Here is a 16945-nt window from a genome sequence, read left to right as displayed (position 1 = left end):
CCTCCACCCCACCCCCTTTCTGATCCCCCCCTTTTTTTCCAATAATTTATACAGATTTTTCTTTTCCCACCTATTTCCATTATTTTTAAATGTATTTCCATCCATTGTTTTATCTCTACCTTTTAGCCTATTTTGATTCCTTCCCCCTACCCCACCCCCACTAGGTCTATCTGCACCTTGCTCGTCCTGCTTTCTACCCTTAATTAGCACATTCCTTAGATAATATCACCACCTTCAACACCTCTTTGTCCTTTTGTCTGTGACATCTTTTGGTTATCTCCACCTATCACTGACCCTCTATCCAGCTCTACCTGTCCCACCCCCCTTAAACCAGCTTATATTTCACCTCTTTTCTATTTCTCCTTAGTTCTGTTAAAGAGTCATACGGACTCGAAACGTTAACTGTGCTCCTCTATGCAGGTGCTGTCAGACCTGCTGAGTTTTTCCAGGTATTTTTATTTTTATTTTTGTTTTGGATTTCCAGCATCCGCAGATTTTTTGCTTTTATAAACTCCTTGCTCTTTTGCTTTATGCTCCTATTAATAAAGTCCAGGATCCCATAATGCTTTATTAACCGCTCTCTCTCAACCTGTCCTACCACCTTCAATGATTTGTGCACATATACGCCCAGGTCCCTCTGCTCCTGCATCCCCTTTAGAGTTGTATCCTTTATTTTATATTGTCTCTCCTCGCTCTTCCCACCAAAATGAATCATTTCTGCATTGAACGTCATCTGCCGCCTGTCCACCCACTTGTCTCGTGTCCACCCCCCAGTTCTGAAACATTTTGAGTCCTGGACTGAAAATCAGTGGCCGCCTCACCCCGTTGGGGTGGACAGAATAAAAAGACTGCAAATTGGGAGGTAAACCTGCACCGTGGAGGAAAGAGATTAAACAGTTCATGTGTTTGGAGGTGATGTAACTCTTTCGAGTTATCAACAGATCTCATGTAACTCTTTCGAGTACATTCACAGTTCTTGGTTTCCGGGAGTGGGACACAAACCCACGACCTTCTAATTCAGAGGCGAGGGGGCTATGAACTGAGCCACAGCTGACACCTCATTTTGGAGGTGATGTAGGGGTGTTTGGGGGGTGGTGGGGGGGAAGGGAGGGGGCGGTGCGCCTTTAAATGGCCCTGACGTCAGCGCGCGGCTGCTTCACGATAGCGTCAGAGGGGGCGGGGCGGGGCCTGGCCTGGCCCAGCCTGAAGGCGGCTGGCAATCTCATTTGCGGCAGGAGGTCGAGCGGGACGGCGGCGCCGCCATGAGTTTGTTCGGATTGTTCCGAGGCTTCTTCGGCTTCCCGGACAGAGGGAGAGGGTGAGAGAGCCGGAGAAATACCCCCTTAAATACCCCCAACACCCCCTTAAATACCCCCCAGCACCCCCACCCGGAGAGGGAGAGGGTGAGAGAGCCGGAGAAATACCCCCTTAAATACCCCTTTAAATAGCTCCCCAATACCCCCTTAAATACCCCCACCCGGAGAGAGGGTGAGGGAGCCGGAGAAATACCCCCTTAAATACCCCAATACCCCCACCCGGACAGAGGGAGAGGGTGAGGGAGCCGGAGAAATACCCCCTTAAATACCCCCTTAAATACCCCCAACACCCCCTTAAACACCCCCAACACCCCCACCCAGAGAGAGGGAGAGGGTGAGAGAGCCGGAGGAATACCCCCTTAAATACCCCCAACACCCCCTTAAATACCCCCAACACCCCCTTAAATACCCCTAACACCCCCTTAAATACCCCCCAGTACCCTCACCCGGAGAGGGAGAGGGTGAGAGAGCCGGAGAAATACCCCCTTAAATACCCCCTTAAATAGCTCCCCAATACCCCCTTAAATACCCCCACCCGGAGAGAGGGTGAGAGCCGGATAAATACCCCCAATATCCCCTTAAATACCCCCACCCAGGGAGAGGGTGAGAGAGCCGGATCAATACCCCCTTAAATACCCCCAGCCGGAGAGAGGGAGAGGGCCCGATAAATTCCCCCAATACCCCCTTAAATACCCCCAATACCCCCACCCGGAGAGAGGGAGAGGGTGAGAGAGTAGGATAAATACCATCTTAAATACACAAAATACCCCTCAAATACCCTCAATATCCCTTAAATACCCCACATATGCCCCATTCTGGAGAGAGGAGCAGGAAGAGGGTGAGAAAGCGGGATAAATACCCGTTTAAATACACCTTAAATATCCTCAATACCCCCTTCAATATCCCAAATGCCCCATGTATACCCCCACCTGGAGAGAGGGAGAGAGAGCCAGATAAATACCCCCTTTAATACACAATACTCCAAATACCCCTCCTGGAGAGAGGAGGGAGAGACGGAGAGAGCCAGATAAATACCCCCTCCTGGAGAGAGAGAGAGAGCAGAATAAATAACCCCTTAATTACCATAAATAATGCCCTAAATATCTCCTCCCTAATAATAAATATTCCAGTTGGATAGATACCCCTTACAAACCACAAATACTCCAATAAATACCCTCTCCCAGAGAGGGGGGGAAGAGAGTGAGATAAATACCTCAAATAAAAATGTCCTAAATACCCCAGAAAGAAGGGGAGGATAACCCTTAACCCCCTAAATAATAAATACCCTCTTAAATACCTCCTCCCATAGAGAGGGAGAGGGTAAGAGAGTGGGATAAATACCTTAATAAATACCCTCCCAATATTATCGCCCACTACCCCCCCCCCCCCACCCCCCCCCCAGCGAGAGGAGGGGAGGGACTCTAAACACGGGATGCCTGGGTAATATTTACAGGTTGTGGGTTGAATTCCAGGGATCCGTTCTTCCATGGGATGACACTGGATGATGAGGACGAGGACGAGGATGATGAGTTTTTCAACCATCGCCAGGGTGACAGCTTTAGCTTTGGTTTCGGACCTGACGGACGGCATTTTGACGATGGATTTACCGGTCTTTTCCGCGAGATGGATGAACTCTTCAAAGGAATTGGAAGCTGGGAGACGCCCATCAAACAATTTGGTGGGTTCAAACTCACTTTTCAAATCGCCCTTTTTTTTTTCAATCCTCATCGTTCATTCACTCTGGACTTAATGGAGCAGTAAACAGACGGCGACAGTGCGGCGCTCCCTCAGTACCGACCCTCCGACAGTGCAGCGCTCCCTCAGTACCGACCCTCCGACAGTGCGGCACTCCTTCAGTACTGACCCTCCGACAGTGCGGCACTCCCTCAGTACTGACCCTCCGACAGTGCGGTGCTCCCTCAGCACTGACCCTCCGACAGTGCGGTGCTCTGAATCCGTCTCATGATGGGTCTGAACATTTGAATCACTGACTACATTCAGACAGCCTGTTTGGACTTTAGCCTGACCTCAGTTGATGAGGGTACTCAAAGGAAGTAAATGCAGAGTGTAAAGGAAGGTCAGAGTAAGCACGTATTGTTTTTCCCTCTTCTCTCTAAGTGCAGAATTTCCTGGGATTGAACCCTATCCCTATGCTGGAGGCTCGGCCGACGGGAGCAGACGATCCCCTCGCGATTGGATGTTGAAACGGCCGGACAGCGACCACCCCGAGCGACGTGGCGAGGAGGACCGTGTCCCAGGGCTTGGCGCTGGCCCGCGGGATAGACCCACACCGGACGGGCCGAGTGGCGGTCCCCTGACTCCCTACAGAAGACCATGGAATCCATCCAGCTTTGTAAGATCCCTCGGTGTCGGAACCGATTGCTGATGAGGAGCGGACTGGGCTCCCTCCTGTGTTAGTGGGTGCATAGGAGGAGGAGGAGGAGGAGGCCAATCAGCCCCTCCAGGTTGTTCCCCGCCCATTCAGTCAGCTCGTGGCTGATCTGTATTTTACCTCCACCTACCCGTCTTGGCTCCGGAGCCCTTAATCCCCCTACCCAACAAAATCCATCTCAGTTTTCAAATTCCCAGGGGACCCTGACGGATTTTTTGTGGGTGGGGGGAGAGAGTTCCAGATTCCCACTCCCCCCACTGTGTGTGTGTGTGTGTGTGTGTGAAGTGCTTCCTGACATCACCCCTGAACGGCCTGACTCCCATTTTAAGGTTCTGCCCCCTTGTTCTGGACTCTCTCCCCCCCCACACCCCCTCCGACCAGAGGGAATAGTTTCTCTCTATCGACCCGATCGAAACCCCCTCGATTCGATCACCCCTTCATCTCCCACCCTCGAGGGGATACAAGCCGAGTGTGTGTGTGTGTGTGACCCGCCCTCAGAGTTTAACCCTTTCAGCCCCGGGATCGCTCTGGGGTGTGTGCGCTGGATCTCACGCCCCAGCACAGGAACGGAGCGGGAGAGAGTTTGAACATTCCCCCCACCCCCTGTGCCCTCTGCTGGGAAGTGCTGCCCTTCTCACAGGACCGCTGGAGCCTAGGAGGTAATCCCTCCCCCAACATCAGGCAAGAAGGTGCCACTGCGCCTACAGCTCCGAAACCCTTCTCGGAGGTCGCGGCCCGGACTTTGGGACTTGGCGCGAGAACGCGTGACACGAGAATCAGGAGCAGGAGGAGGCCATTGGGCCCTTCGAGCCTGTTCCACCGTTCAGTTAGATCATGCCTGGTCTGATTGTGCCACTTTCCTGCCTACCCCCCACCCACCCCATAACCCTCGACTCCCCTTGTGGATCAAAAACCTGTCGAACTCAGTCTTGAATATATTCACCGCTCTCTGGGAGAGAGAATTCCACAGACCGTTGACCCTCTGAGAGAAATAAATTCCTCCTCATCTCTGTCTCACATGGGAGACGCCTTGTTTTGAAACTCTGCCCCCATCGTTCTAGATTCCACCCTCCCCCATGAAGATCTTACATGTCTCAATAAGATCCTCTCTCATTCTTCTAAACTCCAATGGGTACAGGACCCAACCTGCTCAGCCTCTCCTCATAAGACAAACCCCCCTCCATCCCAGGAATCAGCCGACTGAACCTTCTCCGAACTGCTTCCAAAATGCGAGTGTATCCCTGCTTAAGTAAGGAGGCCAAAACTGTACACGGTGCTCCAGGTGCGGTCTCACCAATGTATAGACTTCCCTACATTTATACTCCATCCCCCTTTGCAATAAAGGCCAACATCCCGCTTGCCTTCCGAATTGCTTGCTGTACCTGCACACGCTGTCGTTTTTGGGATTGGTGTATGAGGAGACCCAGTACGCGTCTGGCCCACGGGTGAGGAGGGGGCCACTTCAGTACCCCCTTGTGTTTGGATAGCTCGCTACCTAGACTCGTGTGCACCTGGCAGTTGCTTGGATGTGGTACACGGTGGGTGGGGGATGCAGGTGATTCCACCCCCCTCCCCCAGCCCAGAGGGGGTGCGGAGAGGGGGTGGGGAGAGGGGAGAGGGAGGTCTCCCAGTCGTCGCTCAGATGTCTAATCTCCGCTGTTTCTCTGTTGTAGTTTGAAGATGTGTGGAAGACTTGGAGACATGAAGACAGCGTGAAAGAGGACAAGGGTGCGTTCGCTGTGGGCAAAGGGCCTCCTCCTTTCAGCGTTCGGTGCGCTGGCCAGGAGGAAGACTGCCGGCTGCGTGCCTCGGAGACACCCACGTGATGGGGCGTCGGCCAGATTGCCAGCTGTAATTCACCCCTCCCTGCGGGACAGGACAGCCCTGTTTCCCCCCCCAGCCAAGACCAGCGGCGCTATGTCGCTGACTGGTTGGCAACACACGATGCCAGGAAGCACAAGTGCCCTCCTCTGACCCCCTATCTCTGTAACCTCCTCCAGCCCCGACACCCCTCCCTATCTCTGTAACCTCCTCCAGCCCCTACACCCCTCCCTATCTCTGTAACCTCCTCCAGCCCCTACACCCCTCCCTATCTCTGTAACCTCCTCCAGCCCCTACACCCCTCCCTATCTCTGTAACCTCCTCCAGTCCCTACACCCCTCCCTATCTCTGTAACCTCCTCCAGCACCTACACCCCTCCCTATTCTCTGTAACCTCCTCCAGCCCCTACACCCCTCCCTATCTCTGTAACCTCCTCCAGCCCCAACACCCCTCCCTATCTCTGTAACCTCCTCCAGCCCCTACACCCCTCCCTATCTCTGTAACCTCCTCCAGCCCCTACACCTCTCCCTATCTCTGTAACCTCCTCCAGCCCCTACACCCCTCCCTACCTCTGTAACCTCCTCCAGCCCCTACACCCCTCCCTATCTCTGTAAGCTCCTCCAGTACTGAGGGAGCGCTGCGCTGTCGGAGGGTCAGTACTGAAGGAGCGCCACACTGTCGGAGGGTCAGTACTGAGGGAGTGCCACACTGTTGGTGCTTGCTTCTCTCTGTTGAAACCTTAAATTGACACTCCCGTCTACCCTCTCAGGTGGAGAGAAGAGCAGCGGCTGAGTTCTCCCCCAGTGTCCTTGGGGCCAAAATCAATCCTTCCGTTAACATCACAAAACAGATAATCTGGTTCGGCTAACTAATAGAGAAGGGATTAAACGGGGAAGCTTCCTGCTCCACCCATTGGGAACGCCCCCGACTGCACTAGAATTCTATTTCCGTTTGCTGACACTCGCGTCAGGCCAGAGGAGAGCACAGCTAACTCCCAAACTCCCTTTCCCCCCGCAGACCTGGACTCCACGGTGAATTCCGAAGGCCTGGAAAAGATCCTGAAGCCCTCTGAACCCGAGACGAAATCCTTCTTCAAGAGCGTCTCTGTGTCGAAAGTCGTTCTCCCTGACGGGGTGGGTGGTCTTTGAGGGAGCACCTCTACCATACTCCACCAACCACCCCTCCCACCACCACCCAACCCACGCCCTGCAAATGCTTTCACCTCAGTGGGGCGTGCGAGGCAGCAGACCAAACTCCGACAATGCCGCTCGGCGACCGTGGAATTGTGAGGCTGCGGCCTGACAAAGGTCCACCCGGCGCTCGCTGGAAATCCCTCTTCCAATGAAAGGGCGGGAGGGCGTCCCCATGTTTTATTGTACTCAACCAACCCGTGCTTGCAGAACACCGAACATAATGTCTCACCGTTAGCTGCGATTTTGCGACGGGACAGCACCTACTGAACAAGCCCTAGCGCGCTACGCATTGCGCCGCCAACCAATTTAAGATCAACAGTCTGGCCCGCCATGTGGCTCACTTTTACGTGCTAGAAGCAACATGTATTCCAACGCGAGGACCTGTCCTCTTGCAGCCAAAAGGAACATGTTCAGGCATTGTGGCTTTTTTTTATTTGAATTAAACCAAGGAGGGGGAGGGCGATAGCTGCCTGATGCGTTCTACAGGGCGACGCCTCCACCAATCAGAGCCGACCAATCAGCACCCTTTTCGCGTGCAGTATAAATTGTTGTTTGAAATTTGCCAATCTTGCAGTGTTGTCCTGATGAGTGCAGGACGAAAAGCTTTGACAGCATGTCTCTTTCCCCCCGCCCCCCGCCTCAAGCTCTTTGCAACCGAGCGACTATTTTAATTTATTTTTTCACCCGTGCCTTTCAGCTCATGAACTGTGCGATGTCAGCCCTGGAGTGATTGGAGTCTTCAAACTGACTTCTCTTGTATGTGGCGCTTGGTTCTTTCCTTCCTCCCCCCGCCTCCCTAGACAAACACAACCCTAACCCCCCACCCCCCAAGTTCTCACACCATCAGTGTGGATTTTCGATGACCGGTGGGGTGCCAGCTGTTTGCTGAGCCTCGCTTTGCGATGCCTGAACACGTTCCTTTTGGCTGCAAGAGGACAGGTCCTCGCGTTGGAATACATGTGGCTTCTAGCATGTGTAAGTGAGCCACATGGCGGGCCAGACTGATGATCTTAAATTGGTTGTTGGCGCAATTCGTGGCGCGCTAGGGGTTGTTCAGTAGGTGCTGTCCAATCGCAAAATCACAGTGGGGTGGTGGGGGCAGGAGCACAGGTTCTCCCCCCCACAGGCGGGAAGCTGAGACGGCCAAAGGGTCGGCTGCTGCTCTTGGACTGTGGAAGGCATCGCGGCCAGGTCCAATTCCTGCCTGAGGCCGGGTGCCTGACAAAGGCGGAGGGGGGAGGTGATGGGGGTGGGGGATGGGGGCTTCCCTCTGGCATCCCCCTCTCCCTGTGGAAACCAGTTGGCAGCGGGGCTAACGGAGGGGAGGGGGCACCCGCACCCCCTGGAGGCGAGCGGGCTGGCTCCCGTCACAGGGTCTTTGCCGAGTCCCCGGTTGGTGCGGTGAGAGGCGGCCTGCTTTATGACTGGGCCGCAGATGGCTCGATGCAGATGGCTGAAGTGTCTTTCTGGACGCGCTTAGTCCGTGCAGGCGTCCTGGACCAGCTCCTGAGGGAGTCGGGGAGGGATATTCCCCAGAGTATTATTGGGTGTTTTTTTTTCCTGACCTCCCGGGAGGTGACGTGGCTACGAAGTGAGTTGGTCACCTTGCGATGCCCTACCTAGCTGAATAGCCTACTTGCTGTCAACTTCAACCTGCGCCGCCTGTGGAACCAAATGCGACCCCCTGTTCAGAATGGGGGCTTCTGGGAGATGAAGAGGTTGGGGAGGATGGTTGGGGGGGTTGGGGCAGGATGGTGGGGGATGGTGTAGAGGATCAGGTGTAGAAATTGCCTCTGCTTTCAGCGTGGAAAAAGCTCTCAAAATGTCTTTTTTTTTTAAACTTCCACACCTACCCCACCTCCCCCCAGAGCGTGGAGGAGCGTCGCGTCACGCGGGACGGTGAGGGGAACGAGGAGACCAGAGTAACTCGGGCACACGGAGAGCAGTCGTACACCACGGTGAAGCGGAAGGACGCGCAAGGGAAGGAGGAGCAGACGGAACAGATGCTCAACATGGACGACCGTGAGTGCCCAGGGTGGCGGTGGGGACGGTGGGGGGCGTTAGGGGCAGGATTCTCAGCAGCTCTGAGACAGTGTGTTGAAAAGTAGTCGATGAAGCCGATCGCAATCGGGGTGGCCCTGGGTTGGGGGGGGGGGGGTGATGGGGGAGGGGTGCAGAGGGTAAATAATCAACACGAGGGACCCTGGGGTGAGGAGAAAAGTCACCTGGGGGGGGTTCTCATTACAGATCATTATCCAGTAACTTGCCAGGTTGTGTGTGTGTGTGTGTGGGTGGGTGGTAGTCACCGTGTATGTCTCCATGTGTTTGTATGTCACTGTGTGTGCGTGTCTTGTGTGTGTTGCTGTGTGTGTGTGTCACCAAGTGTGTCTCTGTGTGTCTCTTGCTGTGTGTCTGTTTTGCTGCATGTGTGTGTGTCGCTGTCTGTGTGTGTCACTGCGTGAGCCTTTGTGTGTGTGTGTGTGTGTGTGTGTCACTGTGTATGTATACCATGCTGTGTGTTTCTGTTTGTGTGTTGTGTGTCGTGTGTGTGTCTGTATGTATGTGTCGAGTGAGTGTTGTGTTTCCATGTTGTGTCTGTGTGTGTGCGTTGAGTGAGTGTTCTGTGTGTGTCTGTGTGTGTTGAATGAGTGTTCTATTTGTGTGTTTGTGGTGTGTGTGTGTTGAATGAGTGTTCTATGTGTGTGTTTGTGGTGTGTGTGTTGAGTGTGGGTGGGTGGATGTTGCTGCATGTCTGTGTGTGTTGAGTGTGTGCTCTGTGTGTATATGTGTGCCTGTGTGTGTTGGGTGAGTGTTCTGTGTGTGTGTGTGCCTGTGTGTGTTGAGTGAGTGCTGTGTGTGTATATGTGTGCCTGTGTGTGTTGAGTGAGTGTTTTGTGTGTGTGCCTGTGTGTGTTGAGTGAGTGTTTTGTGTGTGTGCCTGTGTGTGTTGAGTGAGTGTTTTGTGTGTGTGCCTGTGTGTGTTGAGTGAATGTTTTGTGTGTGTGCCTGTGTGTGTTGAGTGAGTGTTCTGTGTGTATTTGTGTGCCTGTGTGTGTTGAGTGAGTGTTCTGTGTGTATTTGTGTGCCTGTGTGTGTTGAATGTTCTGTGTGTGTGTGAGTTCTGTGTGTGTGTTGAGTGTTCTCTTTGTATGTGCGTTGAGTGAGTGTTCTGTGTGTGTGTTGACAGTGTTCTGTGTGTGTGTTGACAGTGTTCTGTGTGTGTTGACAGTGTTCTGTGTGTGTGTGAGTTCTGTGTGTGTGTTGAGAGTGTTCTCTTTGTGTGTGTTGAGAGTGTTCTCTTTGTGTGTGTTGAGAGTGTTCTCTTTGTGTGTGTTGAGAGTGTTCTCTTTGTGTGTGTGTGTGTTGAGTGAATGTTCTGTGTGTGTGTGTGTGTTGAGTGTTCTCTGTGTGTGTGTCTGCTTCTCACATGCAGAAATTAAAGCTGGTTTCTGATTGGGGTGTAGTTTACCGACATTCACTGTACATGTACACTGCAGTGAGGAAAGGAGAGAAGAAAACATCATGGGGCACAAATAGACAAGAAAGAGGATGAAGAGGAAACAAATCAGTGAGAACACCATCCCTCCAATATAGTGGGGTCTGTTCAAATCTTCAGAGCTGTTTGAGAGACAGATTAACAGTCCTAGCTCAGCAGGAAGGGATGGAGGATAAATGGAGTCATGTTAGTGCTACTCACGCAGCGTGAAGTGGGAGAACGGTACAGAAATGCCCTTGGGCTCACTTTACTCGCCTGTTGGCGGTGGCCCAGTGACGCCTCTCGTGTTTCTGTGAAGAATGGTGTGCGCTTAACCGCCTGTAATTGTTTTCCTTTCTCTGTGTTGTGTCTCTCTGCCCCCCACCCCCTGCCAACCACCCCCACAGGAGATCTGCAAAGGTTTGCGGAGAAGTGGGAACGCCAGGAGGGAGACGACAGCCTGAGCGAGCAGCGGGATTTCCGTGACCAGCTGTCCTTCCTCGACAGGCTGCTGAAGGGGATCTTCTCGGGCCGCTGAATGTCGCCCGACAACTCGGAACCTGGAGAGGAGGAGGAGGAGTGGGGGGGGCTTAATTTAAAAAGCGAAGAGAACATAATTCAACAGGTCGTGGTGTGTGTGTGTCTGAGTGAATGAGCGAGCGAGTGAGAATGTGTGTGTGTTCGTGAGAGAGAATGTTAGTGTGTGTGTGTGTATGTTAGTGTGTGTGTGTGTCTGTGAGCATGCGTGTGTTTGAGAGTGTGTGTCTGTGAGCATGCGTGTGTTTGAGAGTGTGTCTGTGAGCAAGCGTGTGTTTGAGAGTGTGTGTCTGTGAGCATGCGTGTGTTTGAGTGTGTGTCTGTGAGCATGCGTGTTTGAGAGTGTGTCTGTGAGCATGCGTGTGTTTGAGAGTGTGTGTCTGTGAGCATGCGTGTGTTTGAGAGAGTGTGTCTGTGAGCATGCGTGTGTTTGAGTGTGTGTGTCTGTGAGCATGCGTGTGTTTGAGAGTGTGTGTCTGTGGGCATGCGTGTGTTTGAGTGTGTGTCTGTGAGCATGCGTGTGTTTGAGAGTGACTGAGTGTGTGTGTGTATGTGTGCACGCGAGAGAGAATGTGTGTATGTTCGTGAGAGAGAATGCTAGTGTGTGTGCGTTTGTGTCTGTGTGTGTGTGTCTGTGAGCATGCGTGTTTGAGAGTGACTGACTGTGTATGTGTGCGCGAGAGAGAATGTGTGTTTGTGAGAGAGAATGCTAGTGTGTGTGTGTTTGTGTCTGTGAGCATGCGTGTGTTTGAGAGTGACTGAGTGTGTGTGTGTGTGTGTGCGCGCGCGAGAATGTGTGTTTGTGAGAGAATGTTAGTGTGTGTCTGTCTGTCAGTGTGTGAGAATGTGTTTGTGTCTGTGAGCATGTGTGTGTTTGAGAGTGACTGAGTGTGTGTGTGTGTGTGTGTGCGCGCGCGCGAGAGAGAATGTGTGTTTGTGAGAGAATGCTAGTGTGGGTGTTTGCCTGTCAGTGTGTGTGTGTCTGTGAGCATGCGTGTGTTTGAGAGTGACTGTGTGTGTGCGCGTGCGCGAGAGAGAATGTGTGTATGTGCGAGTTTTGTGTGCATGCACGCGAGTGAGTGTGTGTTTGTGAGAGCGAGTGTGCATGTACGAGTATGTGCGAGTGTGTTGAAATATTATGGGAGATTGTAGAGTCTGCGATTCACAGAGAGAGCCAGCCTCGAGCCTTTCAGTCTGTGGAGCACACGGGGAATTCTTTCTTGCCAACATTTGTAGCTTCCTGTCACAGCTCTGTGGCCTCCTGATGTCTAGGGAACACCCCAGCATCTCTGTGTACTGTTGAATGGTTTATCAGAACTGTATTCCTATATGACACTGTAGTTGCACTATTGTGGAATACCCCAGGTAAAATTGCCTGTGCAGGATCTGTGGGCCTCTACTTTATCTCCTGGATTGGGGCTCAGTGCAATAAAAGTCAAGCTTATTGATTTGGTTTTTAGCTCGCTTCAGCTGAGTCTCAGTGTGCAGCAGTCCCACCTGCATCAGGAGATATCGGGTTCGAACCCCAATCCAGACTTCACAGCACAGCCCAGGCTGACTCCCAGTGCCAATACTGAGGGAGCGCCGCACTGTCGGAGGGTCAGTGCTGAGGGAGCGCCGCACTGTCAGAGGGTCAGTGCTGAGGGAGCGCCGCACTGTCAGAGGGTCAGTGCTGAGGGAGCGCCGCACTGTCGGAGGGTCAGCGCTGAGGGGGCGCCACACTGTTGGAGGAGCCACCTTCTGGATGAGAGATTAAATTCAAGACCCACCTGCCCTTTCGGGTGGATGTAAACGATCCCACAGCTGGAGGTTTGAAGAGGGGCGGCAGTGGGGGGAGCTCTCCCTTGTGTCCTGGGGCCAATATTTATCATTCAATCAACATCACTGATGATGTGGGTCATTATCACATCGCTGTTTGTGGGAGCTTGCTGTGCGCAAATTGGCTGCTGCATTTCCTACATTACAACAATGACTACACTTCAGAAGTCCTTGATTGGCGGGTGAAGTGCTTTGATGGCGAAAGACGCTAGAGAGATGCAAGTTTTTGTTTTTCCCCCAAGGCTCCGCAGAAATCCAAACCCATGTTTGGACGGGTAGCTCTGGGCCCCAGAAGAATGGGCCGAATGGCCGCCTGTGGGGCCCTGAATGAAACCGATCAAGGTGCTGTGGAAAAAGCCGGCTCTTTTCCCTCGTCTCAGCTCTCTCTCGGACAAAAGAGGCACCGATAATCGACACATCCCCAGGCACCCCCACCTCCCACCAGCCACCCGACACGGCCACGTGTGGTGTTCATGCACCTTTCTAAATCTGCACCGCCCCCCCCACAAGTTCCCTGTCTGCTTGCACCATCTGTTGGGGCTTTTACATTCACCCCTTTCCCCGGTCTTTGCAAGAGAAGGGGGGAGGGTGGGTCAAGAAAAAAAAACCCCTAAATCGCCCCTGTGGTTAGCTGAAAGGTCAGTGAGGTTAACTTGCTGCCGTTTTATCCCACACACCCCCTCCCTGTGCCCCGTGTTTAGCGACCGGCGCCGTCTCTCGAATCTCTGCCCCGCTTACCGCCATCCCGACGCTCTGCATCCGCTCGCGCTGAGCGTTTTTAGACCATAATCCCGGTCAGAATTCCCGCAACTCGTGCATACAAATCTCTTCGTGGCATTGTGTCCCCCCCACCCCTCTTGTCGCTGCAGAGCTGCCGCTTCCCCAGCCCCCGTAAACCAGGGCTGCCAACCACTCGGCGATTTGCCCCCCCCCCCCCCCCCGGCCGGGATTACGCCTCAACCCAAGATCGATCTCCAGGATGAAAGCAAAACATCGCGGGTGCTGGAGACCTGAAACCAAAGACAGGAAAAAAGCTGGAAAAACTCAGCAGGTCTGAGAGCGTCCGTGGAGAGATTTAAAAAAAAACAGTTCACGTTTCGAGTCCGCTCAATAGAGCAATCACACAGACTCGAAACGCTAAATCAATCTCCAGGACACACTGGCTTGGAGAAAAATTCACCGGGACATTGACAAAGATATTTTTCTTGCCATTTTCTTTGTGAACGTTTCTCTTTACCAGATATAAAAATATTGAAAGTCGGGGGATGGGGGAAATGGTGTGTGGCCGACAGTCAAGCATCATCCAATTGGGTAATGAGTCTGCTTTCTGATTGGCGTTGGGAGGCCGCGTCTCACAGGGATGGATGTGTTGGCCGACTAATGGCTGGAGGGCCGGGGGGGTGGGGGTGGGGGGCGCAAGTCATGTAATGAGACCTCCCTAGGGATGCGTTTAATCATAACAGAAGCAAAAATAGCTGGGAAAACTCAGCAGGTCTGGCAGCATCTGCGGAGAGGGACACAGTTAACGTTTCGAGTCCGTATGACTCTTCAACAGAACTAAGGAAAAATAGAAGAGAGGTGAAATATAAGCTGGTTTAAGGGGGGTGGGATAAGTAGAGCTGGATAGAGGGCCAGTGATAGGTGGAGATAGCCAAAAGATGTCATAGACAAAAGGACAAAGAGGTGTTGAAGGTGACATTAAGGGTAGAAAGCAGGACGAGCAAGGTACAGATAGCCCTAGTGGGGGTGGGGTGGGGGGGAAGGGATTGAAATAGGCTAAAAGGTAGAGATAAAATAATGGATGGAAATACATTTAAAAATAATGGAAGTAGGTGGGAAAAGAAAAGAAAAAAATCTATATAAATTATTGGAAAAAGGGGAATCGGAAAGGGGGTGGGGATGGAGAAGAGAGTTCATGGCCTGAAGTTGTTGAACTCAATATTCAGTCCAGAAGGCTGTAAAGTGCCTAGTCGGAAGATGAGGTGCTGTTCCTCCAGTTTGCATTGAGCTTCACTGGAACAATGCAGCAGGCCAAGGATAGTTGGTAACCCTCCCTGTAACTCGTCACCCCACAGAGCTCTCTGTTCCTCTCTTCGCTGTTCACCCGCTGCTGTGTGACCTCAGCCCCACATCTGAAATTCCCTTCAGAAACCCACCCTACCTTCCCCCCACCTCCCACCATTCATTTCGGATGCTCCTTGCGACCCATCTCCAACAAGAGAGAATCTAACCATCTCCCCTTGACGTTCAACTGCATTGCCATCGCTGAATCCCCCACTATCAAGATCCCGGGCATCACTTGACCAAAATCTGAACTGGACCCGCCATATAATTACTGATAAGTAGCAAGTAACATTCATGCCAAAAGAATCTAGGCAATGACCACCTCCGACAATAGAGAATACCCTCGACATTCAATGGTGTTATGACCGGTGCAGTTGGTGAAGCGAAATTATTTTTTAAAATCCCAGAGGGAAACTTAAAACAACTGTCATAACCAATAATTTTAAGTGTTATGTTTGAGATGCAACTCTAAACTCAGGAATCAGACCCACCAGTTCTTGAGGTTTTACATTAAACTAAATGAAACATTTTATTAATTTACGCAGGTTGAAATATATGTACACATGGCTACAAATTAGTACAATCATAGCTTTTAACAAATCCCCAGACTAATCTCCATTAAGGCAACAGCAACCCATAGACTTAACCAAACACCAGGCAAAGCATTTTCTCCTTATGAATTCAAAATGAGATTCTTTTTGACTGTGGAGCCAGTTGGAGTCTGACAGCAGCCTTTTGACCTGACGTTGTCTCTGCTCTGTATACCCAAAAACTGCTGAAGTTATACCTACCGCCACTGATTGAATTCAGATTCTCATTGTCCTGCCTCTCTCTTTGAACTTTACCCTTTAACAATGAAACCCCATTCGTTGTACCCATTTTGTTAGTGATGTAAACACGTGGCTTGGTAGCTGTTAGAAAAGTGTCACATTTTCACCCCACTTCTTGAATGCTCTATTCAAAAAATGCAAATGCACACTATCTCCCTTACACATCAAAACTAGTACATGTCAAAGCACCCAGACTAGCCGGTTTTAATCAGATTAAGACACACCCACAGACTAAACCTCTATTTTAAAAGAAAAATATTTTTCCAAAATATATACATTAATAGCTTCATGGCAGTGGCATTACCATTGTTGAACCCCCCACTATCAACATCCGGGGGGAAACCTTGACCAGAGACTGAACTGGACCAGCCATATAAATACTGTGGCTACAAGAGCAGGTCAGGGGCCGGGAATTCTGTGGTGAATAACTCACCTCCTGACTCCCCAAATCCTGTCCACCATCTACAAGGCGCAAGTCAGGAGTGTGATGGAATACTCTCCACTTGCCTGGATGAGTGCAGCTCCAACAACACTCAAGAAGCTCAACACCATCCAGGACACAGCAGCCCCGCTTGATCGGCACCCCATCCACAAACATTCACTCCCTCCACCACTGATGCACTGTAGCAGCAGTGTGTGTACCATCTACAAGATGCACTGCAACATCTACCATCTAGAAGGACAAGGGCATCAGACACATGGGAACACCACCACCTGGAAGTTCCCTTCCGAGCTACTCACCATCCCGACTTGGAAATATATCGGCCGTTCCTTCACTGTCGCTGGGTCAAAATCCTGGAACTCCCTCCATAACAGCACGGTGGGTGTACCTACACCACAGGGACTGCAGCGGCTCAAGAAGGCGGCTCACCCACCACCTTCTCAAGGGGGCAATTAGGGATGGGCAATAAATGTTGGCCTAGCCAGCGAGGCCCACATCCCATGAAAGAATAAAAAAGCCCTCCTAATATCCCCCCAGTTCGGAGTTCACTTTTGTCCAGTTAGGTTTCTATGAAGTGCTTGAGAGGTTTCGTTGTCTGAAAGGCAGGATTATAAATGTCTGTTGTTCTTATGACTAAACTCCCGGAAGTCACTTGTTATCTGTGTAAGGCTTTGGAATATCTTCAGGCACGACCTGATTGCAAATTATTTCTCTGGAGGTCACGTTCTGAAGTTTATGTATTTTCCAGTGTTCATTAACTTGGTTCCTGGCACGATACAGATCAGAAGAAGGCCATTCAGCCCATCAGACCTGTGCCAGCCCTTTGAAAGATCTATCCAATTAGTCCCACTCCCCCACCACTGCTCTTTCCCCCCATCGCCCTGCAAATTTTTCCCCTTCAGGTATTTATCCGATTCCCCCCCCTTTGAAAGTTCCTATTGAATCTGCTTCCACCGCCCTTTCAGGCAGCGCCTTCCAGATCACAACAACTCGCTGTGTTTATAAAAAAATAATTCTCCACATCCCCCCCATCGTTTCTTTTCCCGTTTCTTTTCAA

At 51.7% G+C, this 16945-nt stretch overlaps 1 protein-coding gene across 1 annotated transcript; it reads left to right on the top strand.

The window, feature by feature from the left end:
• Positions 1–1169: 1169 nt before the first annotated feature.
• On the top strand, positions 1170–12193 carry hax1 (HCLS1 associated protein X-1). Its single transcript, XM_078537098.1, has 7 exons — positions 1170–1318; positions 2789–2994; positions 3440–3669; positions 5382–5436; positions 6547–6662; positions 8591–8744; positions 10605–12193. The coding sequence occupies exons 1-7, from the start codon at positions 1263–1265 to the stop codon at positions 10733–10735; spliced, it is 948 nt and encodes a 315-aa protein (XP_078393224.1). The 5' UTR covers positions 1170–1262; the 3' UTR covers positions 10736–12193.
• Positions 12194–16945: the final 4752 nt, after the last annotated feature.

Source organism: Cetorhinus maximus, unplaced genomic scaffold (genome assembly GCF_964194155.1).
Source record: "Cetorhinus maximus unplaced genomic scaffold, sCetMax3.hap1.1 HAP1_SCAFFOLD_1898, whole genome shotgun sequence".
NCBI lineage: Eukaryota > Metazoa > Chordata > Chondrichthyes > Lamniformes > Cetorhinidae > Cetorhinus > Cetorhinus maximus.
The sequence above is the reverse complement of the archived record's forward strand: the minus strand, read 5'-3'. Positions and strand labels throughout refer to the sequence as shown.